Source organism: Girardinichthys multiradiatus, chromosome 7 (genome assembly GCF_021462225.1).
Source record: "Girardinichthys multiradiatus isolate DD_20200921_A chromosome 7, DD_fGirMul_XY1, whole genome shotgun sequence".
NCBI lineage: Eukaryota > Metazoa > Chordata > Actinopteri > Cyprinodontiformes > Goodeidae > Girardinichthys > Girardinichthys multiradiatus.
Genome location: NC_061800.1, coordinates 44875290 through 44894698, shown reverse-complemented (window position 1 = coordinate 44894698; position 19409 = coordinate 44875290). Strand labels below are relative to the sequence as shown.

At 40.5% G+C, this 19409-nt stretch overlaps 1 protein-coding gene across 1 annotated transcript; it reads right to left on the bottom strand.

The window, feature by feature from the left end:
• Positions 1–9181: 9181 nt before the first annotated feature.
• Positions 9182–19149, bottom strand: LOC124871583 (ileal sodium/bile acid cotransporter-like). Its single transcript, XM_047371006.1, has 7 exons — positions 19021–19149; positions 13260–13777; positions 10603–10721; positions 10384–10472; positions 10116–10291; positions 9848–10005; positions 9182–9754 (listed from the first exon to the last, which is right to left on the bottom strand). The coding sequence occupies exons 2-7, from the start codon at positions 13643–13645 to the stop codon at positions 9588–9590; spliced, it is 1095 nt and encodes a 364-aa protein (XP_047226962.1). The 5' UTR covers positions 13646–13777; positions 19021–19149; the 3' UTR covers positions 9182–9587.
• Positions 19150–19409: the final 260 nt, after the last annotated feature.

Below are 19409 nucleotides of genomic sequence, written 5' to 3'. Positions count from 1 at the left end.
AAGATAATCACAAATAAAGGAAAATTCTACAAAACCATTACCCAGAATTAATCAAAGTAAAACCAACAAAAAATAATATACAACACTTTAAAAGAATAAATCTCTATTTATACCACTAGAATGCTGAACATCAGTATTAACTCCCCAAACAGTTTAGAGTTATTACAACATTATAGCATCTTAAGCAATATAAGATCCATATCAACTTTTAGCATGGAAACAGTTATCAGTCTCATTACCATTCCTTTAACCATTGGAATAATGCAACATGAAAGAAACATCAAAATCAAAAATGAAAATAAAAGAAATACTCCAATCCTTATTAACCAGGATGTCCAACCACCAGTAATGAACCAGGACCAAGGATTCCCAGAGGAACCCATATTTTCTTTCTGTTGATTCGTAAGCAACTCCTGTAATTTATCATGGATACTTGTCATGTTGTTAGACACATCAGGAATAAAATTGCAACATTGTTCCCCAATTAAATGACAAACACCACCCCTCTCAATCCAAAACCATTCGATTTCCACACATCCAAACCATGTTCTTAGGACATGAGTAAGCATCTCTACTAGGAAAAGTAACAAGAACCCTGGTTAATTTACCTGCCATGCCATACAATTTACTTCCAATCGGTAAGGCTGTCAGATTAAGAGTTAACACAAAGGCTCTGGGACCGAAGATCCTGAAATGGCATAAGGATCAGTTCTGATAGGACATGACTCAAATTTATGTCTGTTGGTTAAAGCACACGTTAAATTAGTCTCACTAGAAAATCTACTAACATTTCTGCTTTGCCTTACGGTATAATTCCTCACCCAAGGAAAAATGACCTCCACCAGCCGATTATCTGGAAAGAAAGTAGCTAGAGTATAAGCAGTATCAATAGGAACAGGTACCAAAAATGGTTGATCATTAATAGCACGTGGAATCAAACAACAAACATAGCAACTATCATTTCTTATCTTCCTCACAGTTTGATGCATCAGTTGCCACCAGACATTATCAGCATCATCGTGGTAGTCAGAGAAGTGATGAATCTCTCTTCAAATCAGCTGATGAGTATTATTGGCATAATTACTCAGATTAGCCACACATTGTCTTTGCTGTACCTTTCCCAAATAAACACAGGAGTAAAAAAATACTTGCAATACCAATCATTAGCATCAGAACAGACCATCTTCCATATAGCTGCATCGTGACCTTGAAGTGGAACGTCCTTTCTTCTGGTACTGAAAGCAAGCAGTTTTTTTTTCCTTTTTCTTTTCAGAGAAAACAAATCATAAACAAAATTTTAAAATCCTGCTGCCTCTCCTGAGTGGCTTCTGCGCTTCAAGCTGCCCTGTTACCAGTCTGGTACAGGTGGGCAGTCGTTGGAAGCCCCTCTAAGCAAGGGGTTCAGAACCAGGATGCTGCTCAGGTGGTGTTCCCATGAACACCTTCCAGTGTAGCATAGACCCAGGTAACATGCTCTGATACCTTGACAACGGTGTAGGATCTGATATGGGCCGTTCCAGCATCTGGACTTCAAGTGTGTTCTCCTGGAACCAAGGAGTGGAGTTTGGAAGTGGTTGTTTCCAGTAATGCAGCATCCACAATCTGTGAAACTTGAGAAAGCAGGTTTTGACAGGTTTTGACAGTAAAACAACATCCTCTCTTCACACAAAGATGTGGAAGGCAGAGATCTTAGCAATATCCACATGTCCAAATTAGGAGACCTGTCAAACAGCACTGCAAAAGTCTCAATCGTAAGTGAAAACAATAAGCAGAGCCTTCACAACACTTGGCTAATTTTTAATTTCAAAGTCCAATTCTCAAGCCTAGGTGCTTAATTACATGAACTTCATCAAAACATCCAAAAAAATCAAAGAAAATTAATCTTCTGACTCCACGTAGTATACTAGCAGTGACCATCAGCTAAATATTCTGAATATCAAAAGGGTGACATGATGTTTGTGGAAGGTCTGATTACAGGTCAATATTTCCATTGTTTCAGAATGCCCAAAGAAAATTTCAAAAATGGTCTAATCTATGGAGATGTAAATTTTCACAAAAGAATTAACACCATACTTTCAGACAGGTTTTCAGAATGTGGTCTTAGGGAGCTATGCACCATTTATATAAACAAAGTACAACGTCTCTCTCACATTGTCACTAAGTCCTCACTGGAGCTATGAGCTACCCTAATTCCATGAGTGCTAAAACGTTTGTAATCTCATGTTACTTTATTCTTTATTCTGACATTTCCCTTCTTCTGGCGCAGTCCAACCCATGCGACAATCCAGCAAAAAGTAAAAAAAAAAAAAATGTTCTAGTAACCAGGATCACATTACATAGAACCAAATAAATGAATTCTGACATAACTATGTGTCACTATGAATTTACCAAAAGCAACATAAAGAAAATCCAGATGTTTTTAACTGCAATTCAGTTCCATTAACAACAAAACGCAAACTTCAGTTGTTGTTCAGTTCATCAATGTCTCACTTAGAAATTAGTCACATATCATCCTGATTTGTCTTATATGAAGATGAGTGTTACATTAATGGACATCTAATGTGATTTTGATGCATAAACTCTACAAATTTAATCTAATAAATAATTCCCACCAAGTATGAAGTCATGACTCAGATTCTTTATCAAAAATATATTCCTTACTTTTGACATATCTTGAACTGTCAGCTAGTTTAATGGTACCAGGGAAACTGTCAATCTAATAAATCACCAATGATTCTGTATGCAAAACTAATTCTTCAAATTAGTTTAAACTATTTCATTAACCTTTTAATAGTAAAACACATAAATCTAAAAGTCATCCTACATCCCAAAAAAAAAACAACATGTTTTTAAGGCAACAATCACTACAAGCATTTTAATTCTATTGTCTCTTAAACAGTGTTAAAACTCAGGAAGGGAGGTGCTGAGCGTCACCATGACAACAAAGGTGTGAACCAACCTGGTTGGTGGGCGGAGTCAGGCAGAACTAACCTCTGATGGGCAGCCTATGGGCGGGACCCACAGTTTCTTCATTCTAACCCATCTTCTGTAAATATTCCTGTAAATATATTTTATAACGTTTTAAACTTTTTAATATTTATTTTCTTTAATTTGCACTACTTGCCTGCAATGTTTTGTTCTGTTTTTGGAAATTTTGTTGCACCCATGTGGAGCAATGACAAAGAATTTTGATTCTGATCATAGTGATCCTTAAACTGCAAAACTGTTAACATGCACCAACCTCAGAAACAAGCTGCTTCTTAACTCTCCTAAAAACTCAAAGTTTTAATCAATCTGGGATTTAGAAACATTATTCTAAACATGGATTATTGTTTCATGCAACATATAAACAAATATCCATTCCAACAAAACAAAGACAAAACATCAAAGACAAACAAATTACCAAATTTGAAGCTTCGAGAATTCAAAGAAATTTTTAACAATCTCCTTTCAAAATATGTTTTCTCAGCCATTTCTCTTAATGCTATAATTGATCAATTTTGTTATGACAATCTTCAGGATCCTTTTTTAAGATGAGTGCACAAACTATTTAGAAGCACAGCAACAGTTTTCTCTTAAATGAATCCAAATTCCCTGATGCTGAAACCCTTTGCCAATTCTTTGTACTCTAACTCTGTAATAATAATAACTACAATCTTGAGAGTTATTGTTATAATTCTCTTTTTGTTTGGAGTGAAAATTATTACTAGAACCCCTCTTTTACAATCCAAATGCTGATAAATGTTCCAATCTTTTATCTCTTAGTAATCTGAAATCACCTTGTGTACCTTTGTACTCCTAGGTATTCTTTTAATCTTTAAAACCCTAAGAAATCAAACAAGGAGACTGGAGTTTGAGCCGACCATCCTCTTACTGTTAAGAGAGCCTTTATTTCTTTTCTTTTCCTAAAATGAAGGATTTTACTTGTCTTGATTCCGTTATAAAAATCCTAGCCTTGGCTCCAAAACAAAACTCTTCAACCCCAATCTGTGTTCCCCAGAGTAGACATTTTGAGTATTATTGCATTTCAAAGCCACCAAAATGACTGGAACTCATCACTGGCTTAGATCTATTTTAATAGGTAATCGGTCTACCTTTAATTAAGTATTATAATTTTATGTACCCAAAATCTATGGCTTACGGGCTTCAGGAGTCCAGGAACCACAAGTTGAGTACTACTGCATTGAACAATGGTGTTAACTTTCTGCAGAGATTGAAGGATTGGCTAAATATATTATTTCTGCTTGGACAATAATCAGATTTAAAATTATTAGTTCACAGCTCCTAATTTACCTCAGATCATATTTGCTCCTATCACAGTTCATAAGAAGCTTCAGACAAACATTATGCTAAAAAACCAAAAACAAAACAAAAACACAGATCTGTTTGAAAATAAAGAAAAAGCATGCTTAAAAAACTTGGTACTGTGGTGGGAAATAACTCCACGGTTCTGAAGGCCTTTTCATGCAGAGTCTTTTAGGGAACATGAGATTAGTTTAATTTTTTGTGGTACCACTGTGCAATCAGATTCTTTACCATCAAAAATAACCACATTTTTCCCATTCTCATTTTAAAGGTTTGTTTTACCAAGGAAAATGTGTTTAACAAAACCAATTACTCTCAAAAGTTTTAAAAGTTTTAGCTGGTGATATCTTAGAAAACAACAAGTGTTTTAATATTTCTGTGCAGCACAGAACTGATTAGGTTTCCTTTCCTTCCCCAAAGGGAGAAAAAAGAAACTGCAGAACCAAACCTTTCATAGTTTTTGTCAGGACCTGATATAAGGTACAGTGTAAATCAACACGCTGCATGAATCAGAAAAGGGAAGAAAAAACCTAATATAACCTCTTCCCACCAGCTGCTGTGAAAAACAATGAATTTGTACTTTCCACAAACGTCAGTTAGCACTTGCGGACAAAAACTGCACCAAACTGTAAGTACTGTGTCAGAAACTGTATGAAGACCATCTACAGTAGAACTAAGCCTGTTTTAATGAGGTCTCTAACCATTAGATTTATGGGATAAAAACTCTGACAACAGAAAATAATGCCTGAACGCATGCGTTGGGTTTTAAAAATGCTCCTTCATGAGGTCTGTCCTGAGAATAACATAGAAACACATGGTTACTGCTGAGTTTTGGAAATGTAACTTTCTCTGCTTTTTAATAACCTTTAATAACTATAATAATTGACCCTGAATATTCTACGATGAAAGAGAACTTGCTTCTCTAAAAGAATTAACTGGAAAGTATCAAATGAGTTAAGTTATCACCCTTTTAAAGATACTTTTCTAACCGTAAAATAATATTTTAACCCGCTATATCTGTCAACGTCAAGCAAGCGTCACATGAGCAGCGGTTAATAAGCGTTCTTCGTTGCAGAAAATAGGAAAAGATTTATGCAAATGTATGTGTGTTTGTACGTTACCCCCATCAGTTTCTAAATCGCTCCAGAGTCAGACTGTCATGGCACAGAGTCCTCTATCAGTCCAAACAACAACCCAAGCCTTTCCAGGTGTGTTGGTGATACATTCAATCCTTCCTTGTCCTGTTTAACTTCTCCAGGAGGGAGAAAGAAGAAACTTTACTCCGGCCTGTTTCTCTTCTGCCCGCATAAGATGTGCTTTCAATATAAATCCAGTGTATCGCTCTTCTGGCTCTGGCAAACAGCATGGATCGTTGTCCATCTCAGTGGGTTTGGGGCCAGACTTCTTCTGAGTTTCGTTCTTGTGGAAACTCACACTGTGATTTGCAGCAGGCAGGCAGGCAGGCAGGCTCCCTCTCTTTCAGGCCGTGCTGAAGAAGCGTCTCTGGTGTAATAGCCATGGGAAGGGCAGGTTCCTAAAGTCCAGACTCAAAAACACAGATGTTGCACTCAAAACCCATGTGTGTGTGTGTGTGAGAGAGCGACAGCAGAAAAAGTTTAGTATAGATTCAGATTTTGCACACAGAAATATTATCAGTCAGTCAGTCAGTTGTCCACCTGCCTGTCACTTCCTTTTATAATATGCACTATACTCCTTTCTAAAACAACTTTCTTTTCCCATCTCTAATGTCCCTTTTCACTGTTACTTACTTTTCCGACTGATTGCACTATTTAAGACAAACGAAACTTCCTGCAGAAATGTTTTAACTCTTTAACCCCTTAATTGATACACTCTATGCTTTTTTAATCTTTTTCTTATTTTTTTTTCCATCTCCATCCATCAACTGTTTTACTTTAAACAATTTTTTTTAACTATTTAACTTATTTACACTCAAACTATCACCCTGTGGAAAATCAAACTTATCTTCCAAATTAAAGCACATTTAACACAATCATCCACACCTTTTCCTTTCATTATTTTATAAATCGCAGAGTCTGGAGATGGACCCACCGCTGATGCCTTTGAGGTTCCGGAACCATTTTTTACCCATTCAGCGGCACGTCTACCATCTGGCTTTCTCCTTTATAAGGTGTAGAAATTGCAAAAACCACCCACAAAACCCTTTGTTTGTCTCTAAATGCTCATCTGGGAGGAATGAATGCTGCAAGTCACTGACTGGATGCAATCTGCTGGGTTTCCTTAGATAGAAAAACTTTTTATCCAATTTGAATAAATAACTGAATCTGACAGCACTGTTCAATGGTTAGGATTAATTGGAATGTATGAACCTGACTTTTGTGAAGTACCTTGAGACAACATGTGTTGTGAATTTGCGCTATATAAATAAACTGAATTGAATTGAATTTGTTTTGCTTTATCTTATTCTTACCAATAAGAACCTCCCTGTATTCCTTACAGGGTAACCTGGCCCTCAGTCGATGTCGTCCCTCTCCCAACTCTGGAACCTAATTAATTAGTTAGGAGATGATGGTTAATGTGTAATAAAAAAATAATATATATTATCATTCAGAGCAACTTCTCACCCAGATATATTTGCAGATCTATAGTCCGAATCCGGTTGGCCAGAATCCGCAGGCAGGCACTAGGACTCCCCTCTGAGTCTGCTGCCGCCGCGACCCGGTCCCGGGTGAAGCGGAAGATGACGAGTATGAGTACGAGTACATATTTTTTACCAGGAGGTTAATAATTCTCGAAGGGTGTTGTAAATGTATTCTCTTTAGCTTCAGCCCCACTTACACGTGGAGTTCCACAAGGCTCCATTATGGGTTTTGTCTTGTTTTCACTTTACATACTGGATTTGACAGAGTTTTTACGTTGCATTTGTTGAAGTGTTTGGATAATATTAAAACATTAATTTACCATTATAGATTTTGAAATAATTCTGACCTCTGAATAGTTGCAAATAATAGAGAATGCCTTATCACAAAAGTTTATTTAAGCACATTTATTGAGATGTCAAAAGTACTTACATTCATACCCAAACATGAACCATTACAACAAAAATACGATTTGTATTACAACAAATACATGATTCTTCTAAACACATTTGTATAACAGCTGATAACTTACATCATATATAAGCATTTTATTTTCATAGGCTCAGAAAATGAAAAAAAAAATGTTTGTGTTTAAAAATACATACTTGTTGCAGTAAAGTGTATGTGCTGTGTAGTTTGAAAAATAATTAATACTGCACAAACATTGTTTTATTAGATAAAAGAGGCTCAACTTAATCTGTTAAAAACAAAGAATATGAGAAAATCTAAACAGAAACAAACGCAATAGAAGGTTGGATCAGTGTCAGCATCAGAACAGATATCAAAAAATTAATAAGTGCAGTTTGGTTGATTTTCAGATGTCAGCCCTCATTTTGGTGGTCTACTTGAAGGATTATGTAAATTTTTCGCTGCATCTTACATGAGGTTTTCAGTAAGCAGTGACCGAAGTTCAAATGTATTCATTCTGAAATAATAAAGAACATTGTTGGGGCCATCCATTTTGGTTGCACATTTTGACACACGCAGCTCAACAGACGTCGCAGCTCTGACGTTACCAAGAGTGTAAAACCCAAGTGCCATTTCCCGCCTGTCTCAAAGGACAGCACAACGGAGGCGCATATCTGGAGAAACAAGCTCGCAGGCAAACTTTTGCTCCACAAGGCCATTCCCGGAAGAGCTTGAAAGCTGGAAATCTGTCTGATACGAGAAGATCAGGAGATTTATTTACCGATCCAGGATCACAGCGACACCTGGCGCAGGTGAAACCCACAGAGGTTCTATGACCAAGGAGATGAGTTTTCCTCCTTATGTAAGCAGTCGACTAACGGTTAATCTTTTCCCCTCCTGGACGGATGAGAAATTACCGTTTTTTTCCTTTAATTTGATCACGGATGCGTGGTCCCCCTCCCCTCATTTTTCTTCAGACCTGATCCCTCCTCAACCGGTGGAGAGCAGAAATCAACCTCAAAGTAATTTCGTTCTTTTTATATTTAACTGGATAGGTGCATTTAGAGGTCTGGGCAGGATGAGGCCTCGTTAAGGTGATGTAGGATCACCAGTAGTTAATCTCAGGTATTAACTCGTTGCATTCAATACTGATTAAAGTGTTTTATGCTGAGCTGTGTTTTGATTTGCTGCTGTGTGGTTAATGTTTTCTGCGGCTGATCCCAAATCAGCCAGGAGTTAGAAGTTGGACTTTTAAAAGTTTTTCATTCAAGGCAGCTGCGGTCTGGGCCTCACCCGACCACTCTTTGTTCCAGTTTTATTGCTGGAGATTTTCCACTGAGTTCCCGCCTCAGAGTTTATGACCCTTTGTCAAGATTTGGGGCGTTCAGCTGGTTGTGGCTAAAGGGGCGTGGCTTCACCGTTTATCAGCTGATGGCTGCGTTCGAGACATCAACACGACAGGAGGATTTCTTTCCATTTAACCCAAATTACACATTTTGTCCATAAAACTACTGGTTTGATCTTCATAGACACTAAATGCGGATACATATATTTTTCTTTTATTATTATTGTTAGGTAGTAATTTTATTCCCTTTGTGTAGAATAGTGCTTGTTAGGTGATGGTTTTGGACCAGAATAACGGTATATCAGGATTATTTGGCTTCAATAAATCTTCATATATATAATTAAGAGAAGCGTCTGTGTTTATTTCGTGCAAGAATGATTTATCTGTCAAAATAAGGTCGAAGTTCCCCCACCTTCGGTGAAGTGGTTGAATAAACAGTGACAGTTTGTGGTTTTGGTTAATAATTTGTAATTATTAAAGAGCTTTGAACCCATAATCACAACAGCAGAGGACATCTCTGATTTCTATTCGTAAGTAATGATTTTTGGTTAAGAAATAAAAAAATTTCAAATTATGATTTTACATTATAATTCTTGATGAATATTAATTAATCAATAATCATAATCCTTAAAACATGAAATCATGCCTCTCATGAACTTTAATAGCTTCATGACCACATTTTCCCCTCAGTATCTATTCTGTCTTTCACAAAATAATTCTGCATGCAATATCTACATGAATAAAATAAAGAAAGCCCTTCACCTGACTGGTGGCTCTACAGACAGGAATCTTTGCTGTTGCATGTTTTGCATTACACATTTCGGCCAGTAGTGAGTATTGTGTGTTCACAGTTCAATAATTCTATTGTCTCCAAGAGATCTCAAGTCAGTCATTTGCAGGATTTTTATATCTCACAGCTTTATGTTTGCGTAGGTGCCTTTCAGTTCGTCAGAGTCAAAAGCTTTGTTGTCCAGAGTGTAGCCCGTCTGTTTAGTTGCACTGTCATCATTTTCCGTTCTGACCTCATTGTCTAGGTCATTTGAATTTTTTACACAAATCCTTTTATATGCTTGGAAGGCTGGAAGGGAAGCACACACAGTGAGAAACCAGGCATACTACCTTAATCTGAAAGAGATCTGCAGGATAAAAACATTTACTGTAAAACTTTTACCTCCCACGGCACAGACTGCTGCTACGAGCTGGAAGATGCTGTAGATGAGGGGGAAAGCAAACATGACCTCCAGCTCTGCAGGGCTGAAGGACAGCTGGACAATGGTGCTGCACAGCTGGGCGTTCTGGAAACCTGTTTCTAGTGCGATTGTTCGACATCTGAACAAAGGCAGAAAAATTGAGCAACCTCATAAGAAAGTAAAATGTGTTATTGTGGCGGTTTTATGGTGAAGTTTTTCTTAACATGAATAATTCCCTTTCTTACTCACCTGTTCCAGGGCTGACCCACAAACCAAGCCAAAAGGAAACCCAGGCTAAACCCAATAAAGGGATAGACAGTTCCAATTATCCATAAGGAGGGAGAAATGACCCAAGACGATTGGTAGAGGACCCCTCCAACCACAGATATGATGATAATGAGAGCAAAGCCACCGATAGAACCCACCTGTGGAAAACCGTTGCAAAATATTTCACTTACACTCTTTCCAAGACTTTTTATTGGTCATCAGATCATAAAACAAATTAAAGAATTTCTACCTTGAGGATCTTTTTTGCTATATGAGGCCACTTGCTTTTTACAAAAATCCCCACAGCAATGGGTATAAGAAGGCCTGCAAGTGTGATTCCTGAGCAAGCACAGATGAAATGACAATTCTTTTAAATTTAAGAAGCAAACACAAATAAACAATGCATGGCAGGAATTTCAACAATAATTCCTTCTGTGCAAGCATAAAGACAACAGATCTGTTAACTTACCAATGCTGTCAAAAGGGATCTTTATGCTGTCGCTGGAGGCCCAGACACTGGTGTAAATGAACAGACAGAGCGGCATCATGCCCAAGGCCAAGATGGAGGAACAGGCCGTCATGCTGATACTGCAGAGAAGAAAGCGAAGACCACAGTTCGATTTACATTACCGGACCCAATAGGAATATTTAGTTAAACAAAAATATGTAAATTGAGAAACAGAAGATTTAAATTTCACTCATGTTGGCATTGTTTAAGAAAAAATAAGGAGTAAATGTCAAGTCTGAAATCTCCTCTAATCAATCATAAATGTGCTTAAGTGGTCATCCTCACTGTTAAGAAGTTTTGGGACATTGATTCTGTTCGCTGCTCAGAGTGACTGAGCGAGGAGACGACAGAAATTCCTATCCTAGTCAGGAGGTGTGGTGGTCATGATGAAGAAACTTAGCTAAATTTAATTAAATTAATTGTCACACAGCATCAAAATGTTTGAACCTTATTGAGCTGCTCGTCATTATTTTTATTTGCTTATTATCATGTTTACTCGTCATGTTGGTCATTTTCCTACTTCATCTATTTGATATTAATACATATCACGCTTTCAGCATTGCCCTGTGATCTCCTTCTTGTATAATGAGGTTTAATTTGGTAAAATGACCAAAACAAATCAGAGAACATAAGGTGGAGAAAACTGAACTGAACAGGAGCAGAGCCTGCTGGTGGAGGAGAAGAGAGGAATATTGAAAGGGAGATTTGGTCCCAGGATCACGGTGGGAACCAACAGACATTTCCAGCAGATCAATGCATCGTTCCCTCTGCTTTCAGCACCAGCCTGGAATGTGAGCAGCTCTGGTTCCTGCTGTATTCAGAAGCTAGAGAGGAGATAGCAGCACCAGAGAACGTCTCCACAGACGTGGAGTGTTGGAGATGACCATTTAGGCTGAGGCTGCTGACATCATCACGAACAATACAGCAAATTCTGATTCACCTCATTTACATCTTCCTTCTATGTATATAGTGCTTTGATTATTGTACTTTTTCTTGTCTGGAGTTTTTATTTATGTACAGTATATATATGTTTTTGAGTTTTAAAAATTTTTACCAAACGTTTATTGTTGAAAGCATTATATAGTCTGTAAATGTTAAACAATTCTGTATGATACTTAGAGGTTACTAGAGGCTGACCTTTAACCTGTCCTGCAGGTTAAACTGTTTAATTTCTCCCTAAGGAAATGATAAAATTTATCTTATCACTATATTAATAATTGTATGATTGTTATAGAGGTTTATGTGCTCATTTGTTATGATTCTGGCACATCTGCTCTACCCTGTCTCCCTGGCTGCAATCAGCAGATTAGATGCACCTGGTGGCTGCTGCAGTGCAGTGTAATCTGTGGAATGCCAAGCTCCTGTGTCTTCCCTGATATATACTGACTCTGACAAGCAGACGGTGCCAGATTTTTGAAAGCCATTGTGTGAGTAGATATCCAGCGTTCCTTCCTCTCTGATCATTGTTCTTGACCTTGCCTTGCCTTTTGGATTTATGCCTCTGCCTGCTCCCTGTTGGACTATTTGGATTTTGGTTGTCGACCTTGTTTCCTGCATCTGGTTTATGCCTCTGCCTGCCCCTTGCCTGACGCCTCTTGTTCCGATCGTTGACCCTGTTTCTGTCCTTGGATTATTCAGCCTGTAGTCACTTCTTAGCTGTGCTGTGGAGATCACCGCCTGCCGCCCACTGAGGTTTCCCCTCTGGGTTTCAAGTTTCACTCAAGACAAAAGCAGGTTAGTGACTTTTCTGATCCCTGCAAAATCTGGAGAGACTACAAGTCACTAATCCCTCTTTCTGCCTCAGTGATTCCTGGAAGCTGTGAGGAGTGTTACCTGTGTGACGTTTTCCTGTGGCTGAATAAACCTTTTAAACTTTCAGTACTGTGTCTGGCTGAATCTTGGGTCCGCCTTTTTCTGATTCATAGCACTCATTTACTCGACTATTAAGGGGTTGGATCCCTGAGCGATCAAGCTGGTAGCATTTTATTAATTCACTGTTGCTCATTGTAGGAGAATATCTCTCCTTTCTCTCTCTCTTTCCTCCATCTTCTCTGCTTCACACACTCTTAGGCTCACTAAAAGTCCTCCTCACTACATCTCCTCATGTTAGGAGCTCTCTTAAGAACTAAGGAAAAATCAAAGAAAAATCTTTGAATTCATAAAATTCGAAGGTTTTCTTAGAATGACCTCACTAGCAGCTACTTTTAGTTTTAGGATTCTTTGGCCCAGAAATGTAGAAAGTAATGTCCCAGGACTTTTGGACAACTTATGTCTTGCTTGCAGGAAAAATGGGACAAAATATTACGTGAAGCTTTACATGGCTTAGGATTTTTAATCAAGGATGGATAAATAAAAATTACTTTAGGCCAATCAAACTTTCCTGATTTGCCCAAATTCCTGGTTATATCTCTTTCTACCTCCTCTTTATATCATCATGGAAAGGGAGCTCCCTATATCTATAAAACTGCATAGGAACGGGGATTAAATTTTAATGACCTGGTTGAAAGGTAGATTGTGTTTAGACTTAAACTATTAACTTGAAGTCAGACAAACTGATTTGGAATATTTTGAGCAATCCAAACAACCAATTTACTTTCCAACCACCCTGACCATCTTACCTCAGATCCATGTCTCCATCCAGCCAGTAGCAGATAATGTTTGAGCTGGATCCTCCAGGACAGCAGCCCATAACGACGATGACAATGGCCTGTACAGGAAGCACCCCAAAAGCTAAAGACAGCGCAAAGGCCGTGAAGGGCATGATGCCGAACTGGCAGAGGAAGCCGATGACAATGCCCCAGGGTTTCTTGACGTGTCTCCATAGCTTTGAGGCCTCCACGGTGCTGCCCATTGCAAACATGACCAAGGCCAGCATCACTGTGAGCACCGTGCTCAACACAAGGCCCAGGACTGCGTTAAAGTTACTGGGAGGAATGAGGCAGTTTGCACCTGAACAAACAGTGGCGAGAGAATCACAGGACATTTCCACAGCTGATGTCTTCATTGTGAATAATAAGATGGAAGGAGAAGATTCAATTCTTAGATTTCACAAGATGATCCCAGTGTGTCCCGGTCCAGAAGATGATGGTGACAGTGGGGGGAAGTGTCCTGCTCTCTGCTCTTTATGCTCACACCGCTGCAGTGAAATAAAGTTGGGAGGGATAATCAAGTAAGAAAAATAAAAAATTAACCAATCCTTAATGTTTAATGGGGTCAGTGTTCAGAGGATCGTGGATATAAAAAGAAAATACAACTAAAACATGTTGTGTTATTGCCTCTGGGCAATTAAAACTTTATTGGTTAGCTCCCCTCCTTGAACCGCCACCTTAACCCCTCCTTGAACCGCCACCTTAACTTGGTGGAGGGGTTTGAGTGCTCAAATGATCCTAGAGGCAATGTTGTCTGGGGCTTAAATGCCCCTGGTAGGGTCTCACATGGCAAACAGGCTCTAGGTGACGAGTCAGACAAAGAGCGGTTCAAGACACCCTCATGAGGACTATTATATCGAGGCACGTGATGTCGCCTGGTACGGCGGTGCCAGGGTCCTTCTGTAGTGGAATTTTCTTATCAAAGTGGGAGAGAAATTTACTCATATAAAGAGCAAAACCGGGCTTTGTCTTCATAAGTTTTATTCAAAGGCATTCAGCGTTTGAATGACTCTGTCACTGAGCAAGTCAGTGAAGAGGGGAGAGAGGTAAGGGAAGTTCAGAACATTGAAAAGAATTTTCCACAACACCACCCTGGAGCCATGCCTGGGATCGGGACAAGTCGGAGAGTGCATGGTGTCTGGGTTGCTCGTCGCAGGACCCGGCTGGGCTAAGCCTGAACGAGAGATGCGAGGCCATCCCCCAGTGGGCCCACCACCTGCAGGGGGAACCGGTGTAAAGAGGTTTGGGCGGCGCACGAAGGTGGAGACCTCGGCAGCCCGATCCCCGGATGCTTAAGCTGGCTCTACGGATATGGAATGTCACCTCGCTATGGGGGAACGAGCCTGATCTTGTGCGGGAGGTCGAGAGATATCGACTAGAAATAGTTGGGCTCACCTCCACGCACAGCGTGGGCTCTGGAACCCATCTCCTCGAGAGGGGCTGGACTCTCTTCTACTCTGGAGTGGCCCACGGGGAGAGGCGGTGGGCTGGGGTGGGTTTGCTTGTAGCCCCCCAGCTCAGCCGTCTCGTTTTGGGGTTTACCACAGTGGATGAGAGGGTCGCATCCCTGCGCCTTCGGGTTGGACACACTAGGCAGGAGGTCAATGATCGAGTGTTTTGGACACTCGGGTAAAGAGAGGGGCTGAGCTGTCCACTGATCACCACCTGGTGGTGAGTTGTATCCGTTGGAGGAGGAGAAAGCCGGACAGACTTGGCAGAGCCCTCGGCCAGGGATGTATTCAACTCCCACCTTCGGGAGAACTTTGACCAGATTTCGAAGGATGTTGGAGACATAGAGTCCGAGTGGACCATATTCTCCGCACCTGTCGTCGATGTTGCTGCCCGTAGCTGCGGCCGTAAGGTCTGTGGTGCCTGTCGCAGTGGCAATCCCCGAACCTGGTGGTGGACACCGACAGGAAGGGACGCTGTCAAGCTGAAGAAGGAGTCTTTTCAGCTGTGGTTGGCTTATGGGACTCCTGAGGACTGACTGGTACCGTGAGGCCACAGCCTGGGCTGTGGCAGATGCAAAAACACGGGCCTGGAAGGAGTTCGGTGAGGCCATGGAGAAGGACTACCGGTTGGCCTCGAAGCGATTCTGACAAACTGTCCAGGAGGGGTAAGCAGTGCTTTGCCAACACTGTATACAGTGGATGTGGGAGGCTGCTGACCTCAACTGGGGACATAATCAGGCGGTCGAAGTGGCAGGGCTTCGGGGTTGGATGAGATCCGCCCTGAGTACCTCAAGTCTTTGGATGTTGTGGGGCTGTCATGGTTGACATACCTCTTCAACATTGCGTGGCAAACGGGGACAGTGCCTCTGGATTGGCAGATTGGGGTGGTGGTCCTCCTACATAAGAAGGGTGACCAGAGGGTGGTTTCCAACTACAGGGGGATCACACTCCTCAGCCTCCCTGGTAAGGCCTACGCCAGGGTATTGGAGAGGAGAGTCCAGCCGATAGCCGAACCTCGGCTTCAGGAGGAGCAGTGTTGTTTTCGTCCCGGCCGTGGAACACATGACCAGCTCTATACCCTCCACAGGGTACTCGAGGGTTCATGGGAGTTTGCTTAACCAGTCCACATGTGTCTTGTGGACCCGGAGAAGGCATTCGACTGTGTCCCTCGTGGTGCCCTGTGAGGGGGGCTCCAGGAGTATGGAATCTGGGGCCCTTTATACGAGGCCATCCGGACTCTGTACAAGTGGAGCAGGAGTTAGGTCCGCATTGCCGGCACTTAGTTGGACCTGTTCCCGGTGCATGTTGGACTCCATCAGGGCTGCCCTTTGTCACCGGTCCTGTTTATAACTTTTATGGACAGAATTTCTAGGTGCAGCCAAGGGCCAGAGGGCGTCTGGTTTGGGGACCAGTGGATTTCGTCTCTTCTTTTTGCAGATGACGTGGTCCTGCTGACCCCCTCTAGCCAAGACCTAGAGCATGCACTGGGCCAGTTCGCAGCCGAGTGTAAAGCGGCTGGGATGAATATCAGCTCCTCCAAGTCTGAGGCCATGGTTCTCGACCAGAAAAGGGTGGCTTGTCCTCTTCAGGTTGGAGGGGAGTTCCTGCCTCAAGTGGAGGAGTTCAAGTAGCTCGGGGTCTCTTTCACGAGTGAGGGAAGAATGGAGTGGGAGATCGACAGACGGATCACTGCGGCTGCCGCAGTTATAGGGGCGCTCTACTGGTCTGTTGTGGTGAAGAGAGAGCTGAGCCGAAAAGCAAAGCTCTCAATTAACCAGTCGGTCTACGTTCCTACACTCACTTATGGCCATCAACTTTGGGTCATGAACGAAAGACGAGATCCCGGATACAAGCGGCTGAAATGAGCTTCCTCTGTAGGGTGGCCGGGCACTCCCTTAGAGATAGGGTGAGGAGCTTGGCCATCCGGGAGGATCTCGGAGTAGCCCCGGCCAAGAGGAGCCAGTTGAGGTGGCTCAGGCATCTATACTGGATGCCTCCTTGACACCTTCCTCGGGAGGTGTTCCAGGCTCGTCCCACCGGGAGGAGGCCTAGGGGACGGCCCAGGACACGCTGGAGGGACTATGTCTCTCGGCTGGCCTGGGAATGCCTTGAGCTCCCCCCAGAGGAGCTAGAAGATGTGTCTGGGGAGAGGGACGTCTGGGTGTCTCTGCTGAGTCTGCTGTCCCTGCGACCCGGTCCCGGATAAAGCGGAAGACATCGAGTACAAGTACGAGTGGGCAGCTTTGCTGTGCAGTATCATCATCCTCCACTGCCAGCAATGGGAAAAGATGCTTGCACCTTTTAACCCAAGGAACAGCACGTCTTTGAACATTTATCATAAAGTTACTTCCTCCAGCCTCATTTTATGGCGTTTTTAACAATGTTTTCAAGAGTGGGTGTGGTGAGGAATTAAGACATTCTCTTGTGTGGAAAGGATTTACATTCAGTTTTACAAGAATTGGTAAGAAAAAAGTTTAAAGTCCATCAAGATATAAAGAGCGGACTTAGCTTGATGTAGCGTTGTATTTTTTACACAAGGGCGTGTGGATTTGGTTCATTCTGTGAAGCACTTTGGTGCATGTCTTGCATTATAGGACTATATTACTACAGTGTAATAGGAGAAATAATTATGACCTATTATTATTATTCATCAGATTTCTTGTGCCTTGATCACTAATGGAGTACTGTGTTTAATTGTTGTGATACCATAAACAGTATTTACAATATTTCTAAAGAAAAGAATAAAAATCCCAATGGACTACAATAATATTGCAGCAGTAACACCCAGCCTGGTTTGACTTTACAGCATGAAGATCATTCAAAGTTTAATGGAACGTTGGGCTGAACTGGAATTTTATTACCTTTTACAGTTTTCAAACAATTACAGTTAAGCTTCTGAGATGTTTTTAGATTTTACCATAACATGTGGACATGTTCAGAGTGAGGTGATGTCACTCTAGATTTGCTAATGTTAAATATTCATAAACTTTTTGATTGAAACTTCTTTCATGACCACAGTTTTATCTTTATGTGTGCAGTTTATACCTCTAAACATAGGGAATTATATTATTGTAAATATGAATCTGAGAATTTTATATCTTTATGAACACATGAACACTCTTAGCTGTTGTTTTCCAAATAAGTCTCAGCTTCTCACGATCAGAAGGAAAACACAAGTCCAGAAGACAATGTACAACCTCAAACAGGTAAGCATCAATATTTGACTCCTGGCTACCTGGATCAAAAACTTCTATGTCTTTAGCAAGGGATTCAAGCTGTTTGAAACGGACACGATGCTCCCAAGGTGGAGAACTCCATCTGAGAACTCACGTTGGTTAAGTTCATGAAATGGTGGAAGATCATGATAAAACCTCTGGGGAAGGAAACAAGTTTTCTCATGATTTAAATGAGAGCTTTGTAATGGCATCCTAAAAATGTGTTTTTAAAACACTGCTGAAAGTACTGAGAATTCAGGATTTTTTAATCGGTAGTTGTTTGGACAGTAGTGAGATTTTAAAATCCCCAAATCAGAAAAGTTAAAGGGCAAAAATCTAATTTTAGAGCCAGAAAAATGTAAAAATCTCAAAAGTACGAAACATAAATAAAATGCAATCAGCCATTTTATTATTTTTCAAAGTGGATAAGTAATTTCAAAACCTGCTTTTTATAGTATTCTAAGTCAGGCCCAACAAAACAGGAAGGCACTTCAACCATGTATTGCTGGCAATATAGTATTTGTAACTGCAAAATCTGCAAATTTCTCACAGTAATGAGATTTAACAGATTTCTTTCTTGACTAAAACACTGTCTGAATAGTAAAATATCAATTGGTTGTGTGGCAACACAGAAAGGAATATAGTTAGCACATTAGTGACAAAGATCAAATACACATTTGCAGGAAACATGAATGAACTCTGTGAAACAATGGAGCATTTCTCTTAAAGAACCCTTTTTAGAAAATACTGCAGCCTGAAGTGCATTAGTGCAATAAAATAAAAGTTTTTTTGCGTTCTGTTCTAAGTATTATCCAGTTAAGATTGTAAATATACACATTACAATGTAATAAAACAATAAAAGAAAAAATAAATCCAAGGTTTTTTATAGATTTTCAATAAGCTGCACATGCCAGCTGTGGAAACAATAAAAAAAAAATCTTTCATTATGTACTAAAAAAATAGTTATTCTTGGATCCATGTAGACATTGGCTTTTAGTTAGAAGTTTAGAGCAAATCATACCCATGCTTTGCAATAATCCTGATAAATCTATGGAATGCTCTTACCTTCATGACTGTTCATGATCCGAGTGACCTGTTTTTCACTGGTCTGAAAGAGGTATGACTAACTTTGTAGTTAAAGGACAACCAGTCAACAAATAAAGGAAAAGACCTTTAAATTAATTTAAAACAACATGTAGCTGCATACACCGAACAGAATCTGTTTCATATACAGATCCATTCAATAAATTAGATTTTTGAAAAGTGTGTTTTCAGAGATTTAGAGATTTATGTTTTTAGAGTTTTTAGAGAATTTAAGTTAACCTAGCAGTGATGGTTTAGGACTGTGGACGAAGCTGGAGTAACTGGTGAGAACCCATGCATGCAAGGGGAGAACATGAACACTTCATGCTGGGATTAAAACCCTTGACCTTTTTGCTGCAAGGCAGCAGTGC

What these genes read in the sequence shown, in the direction of transcription:
- LOC124871583 (XM_047371006.1), bottom strand. Translation starts at nt 13,645, where the DNA reads ATGAAGACATCAGCTGTGGAAATGTCCTGTGATTCTCTCGCCACTGTT. An exon ending in GATGGAGACATGGATCTGAG is followed by an intron (nt 10,722 to 13,259) that starts GTAAGATGGTCA and finishes TCTTCTCTGCAG; the next exon opens with TATCAGCATGACGGCCTGTT. An exon ending in GTGGGTCAGCCCTGGAACAG is followed by an intron (nt 10,006 to 10,115) that starts GTGAGTAAGAAA and finishes GCCTTTGTTCAG; the next exon opens with ATGTCGAACAATCGCACTAG.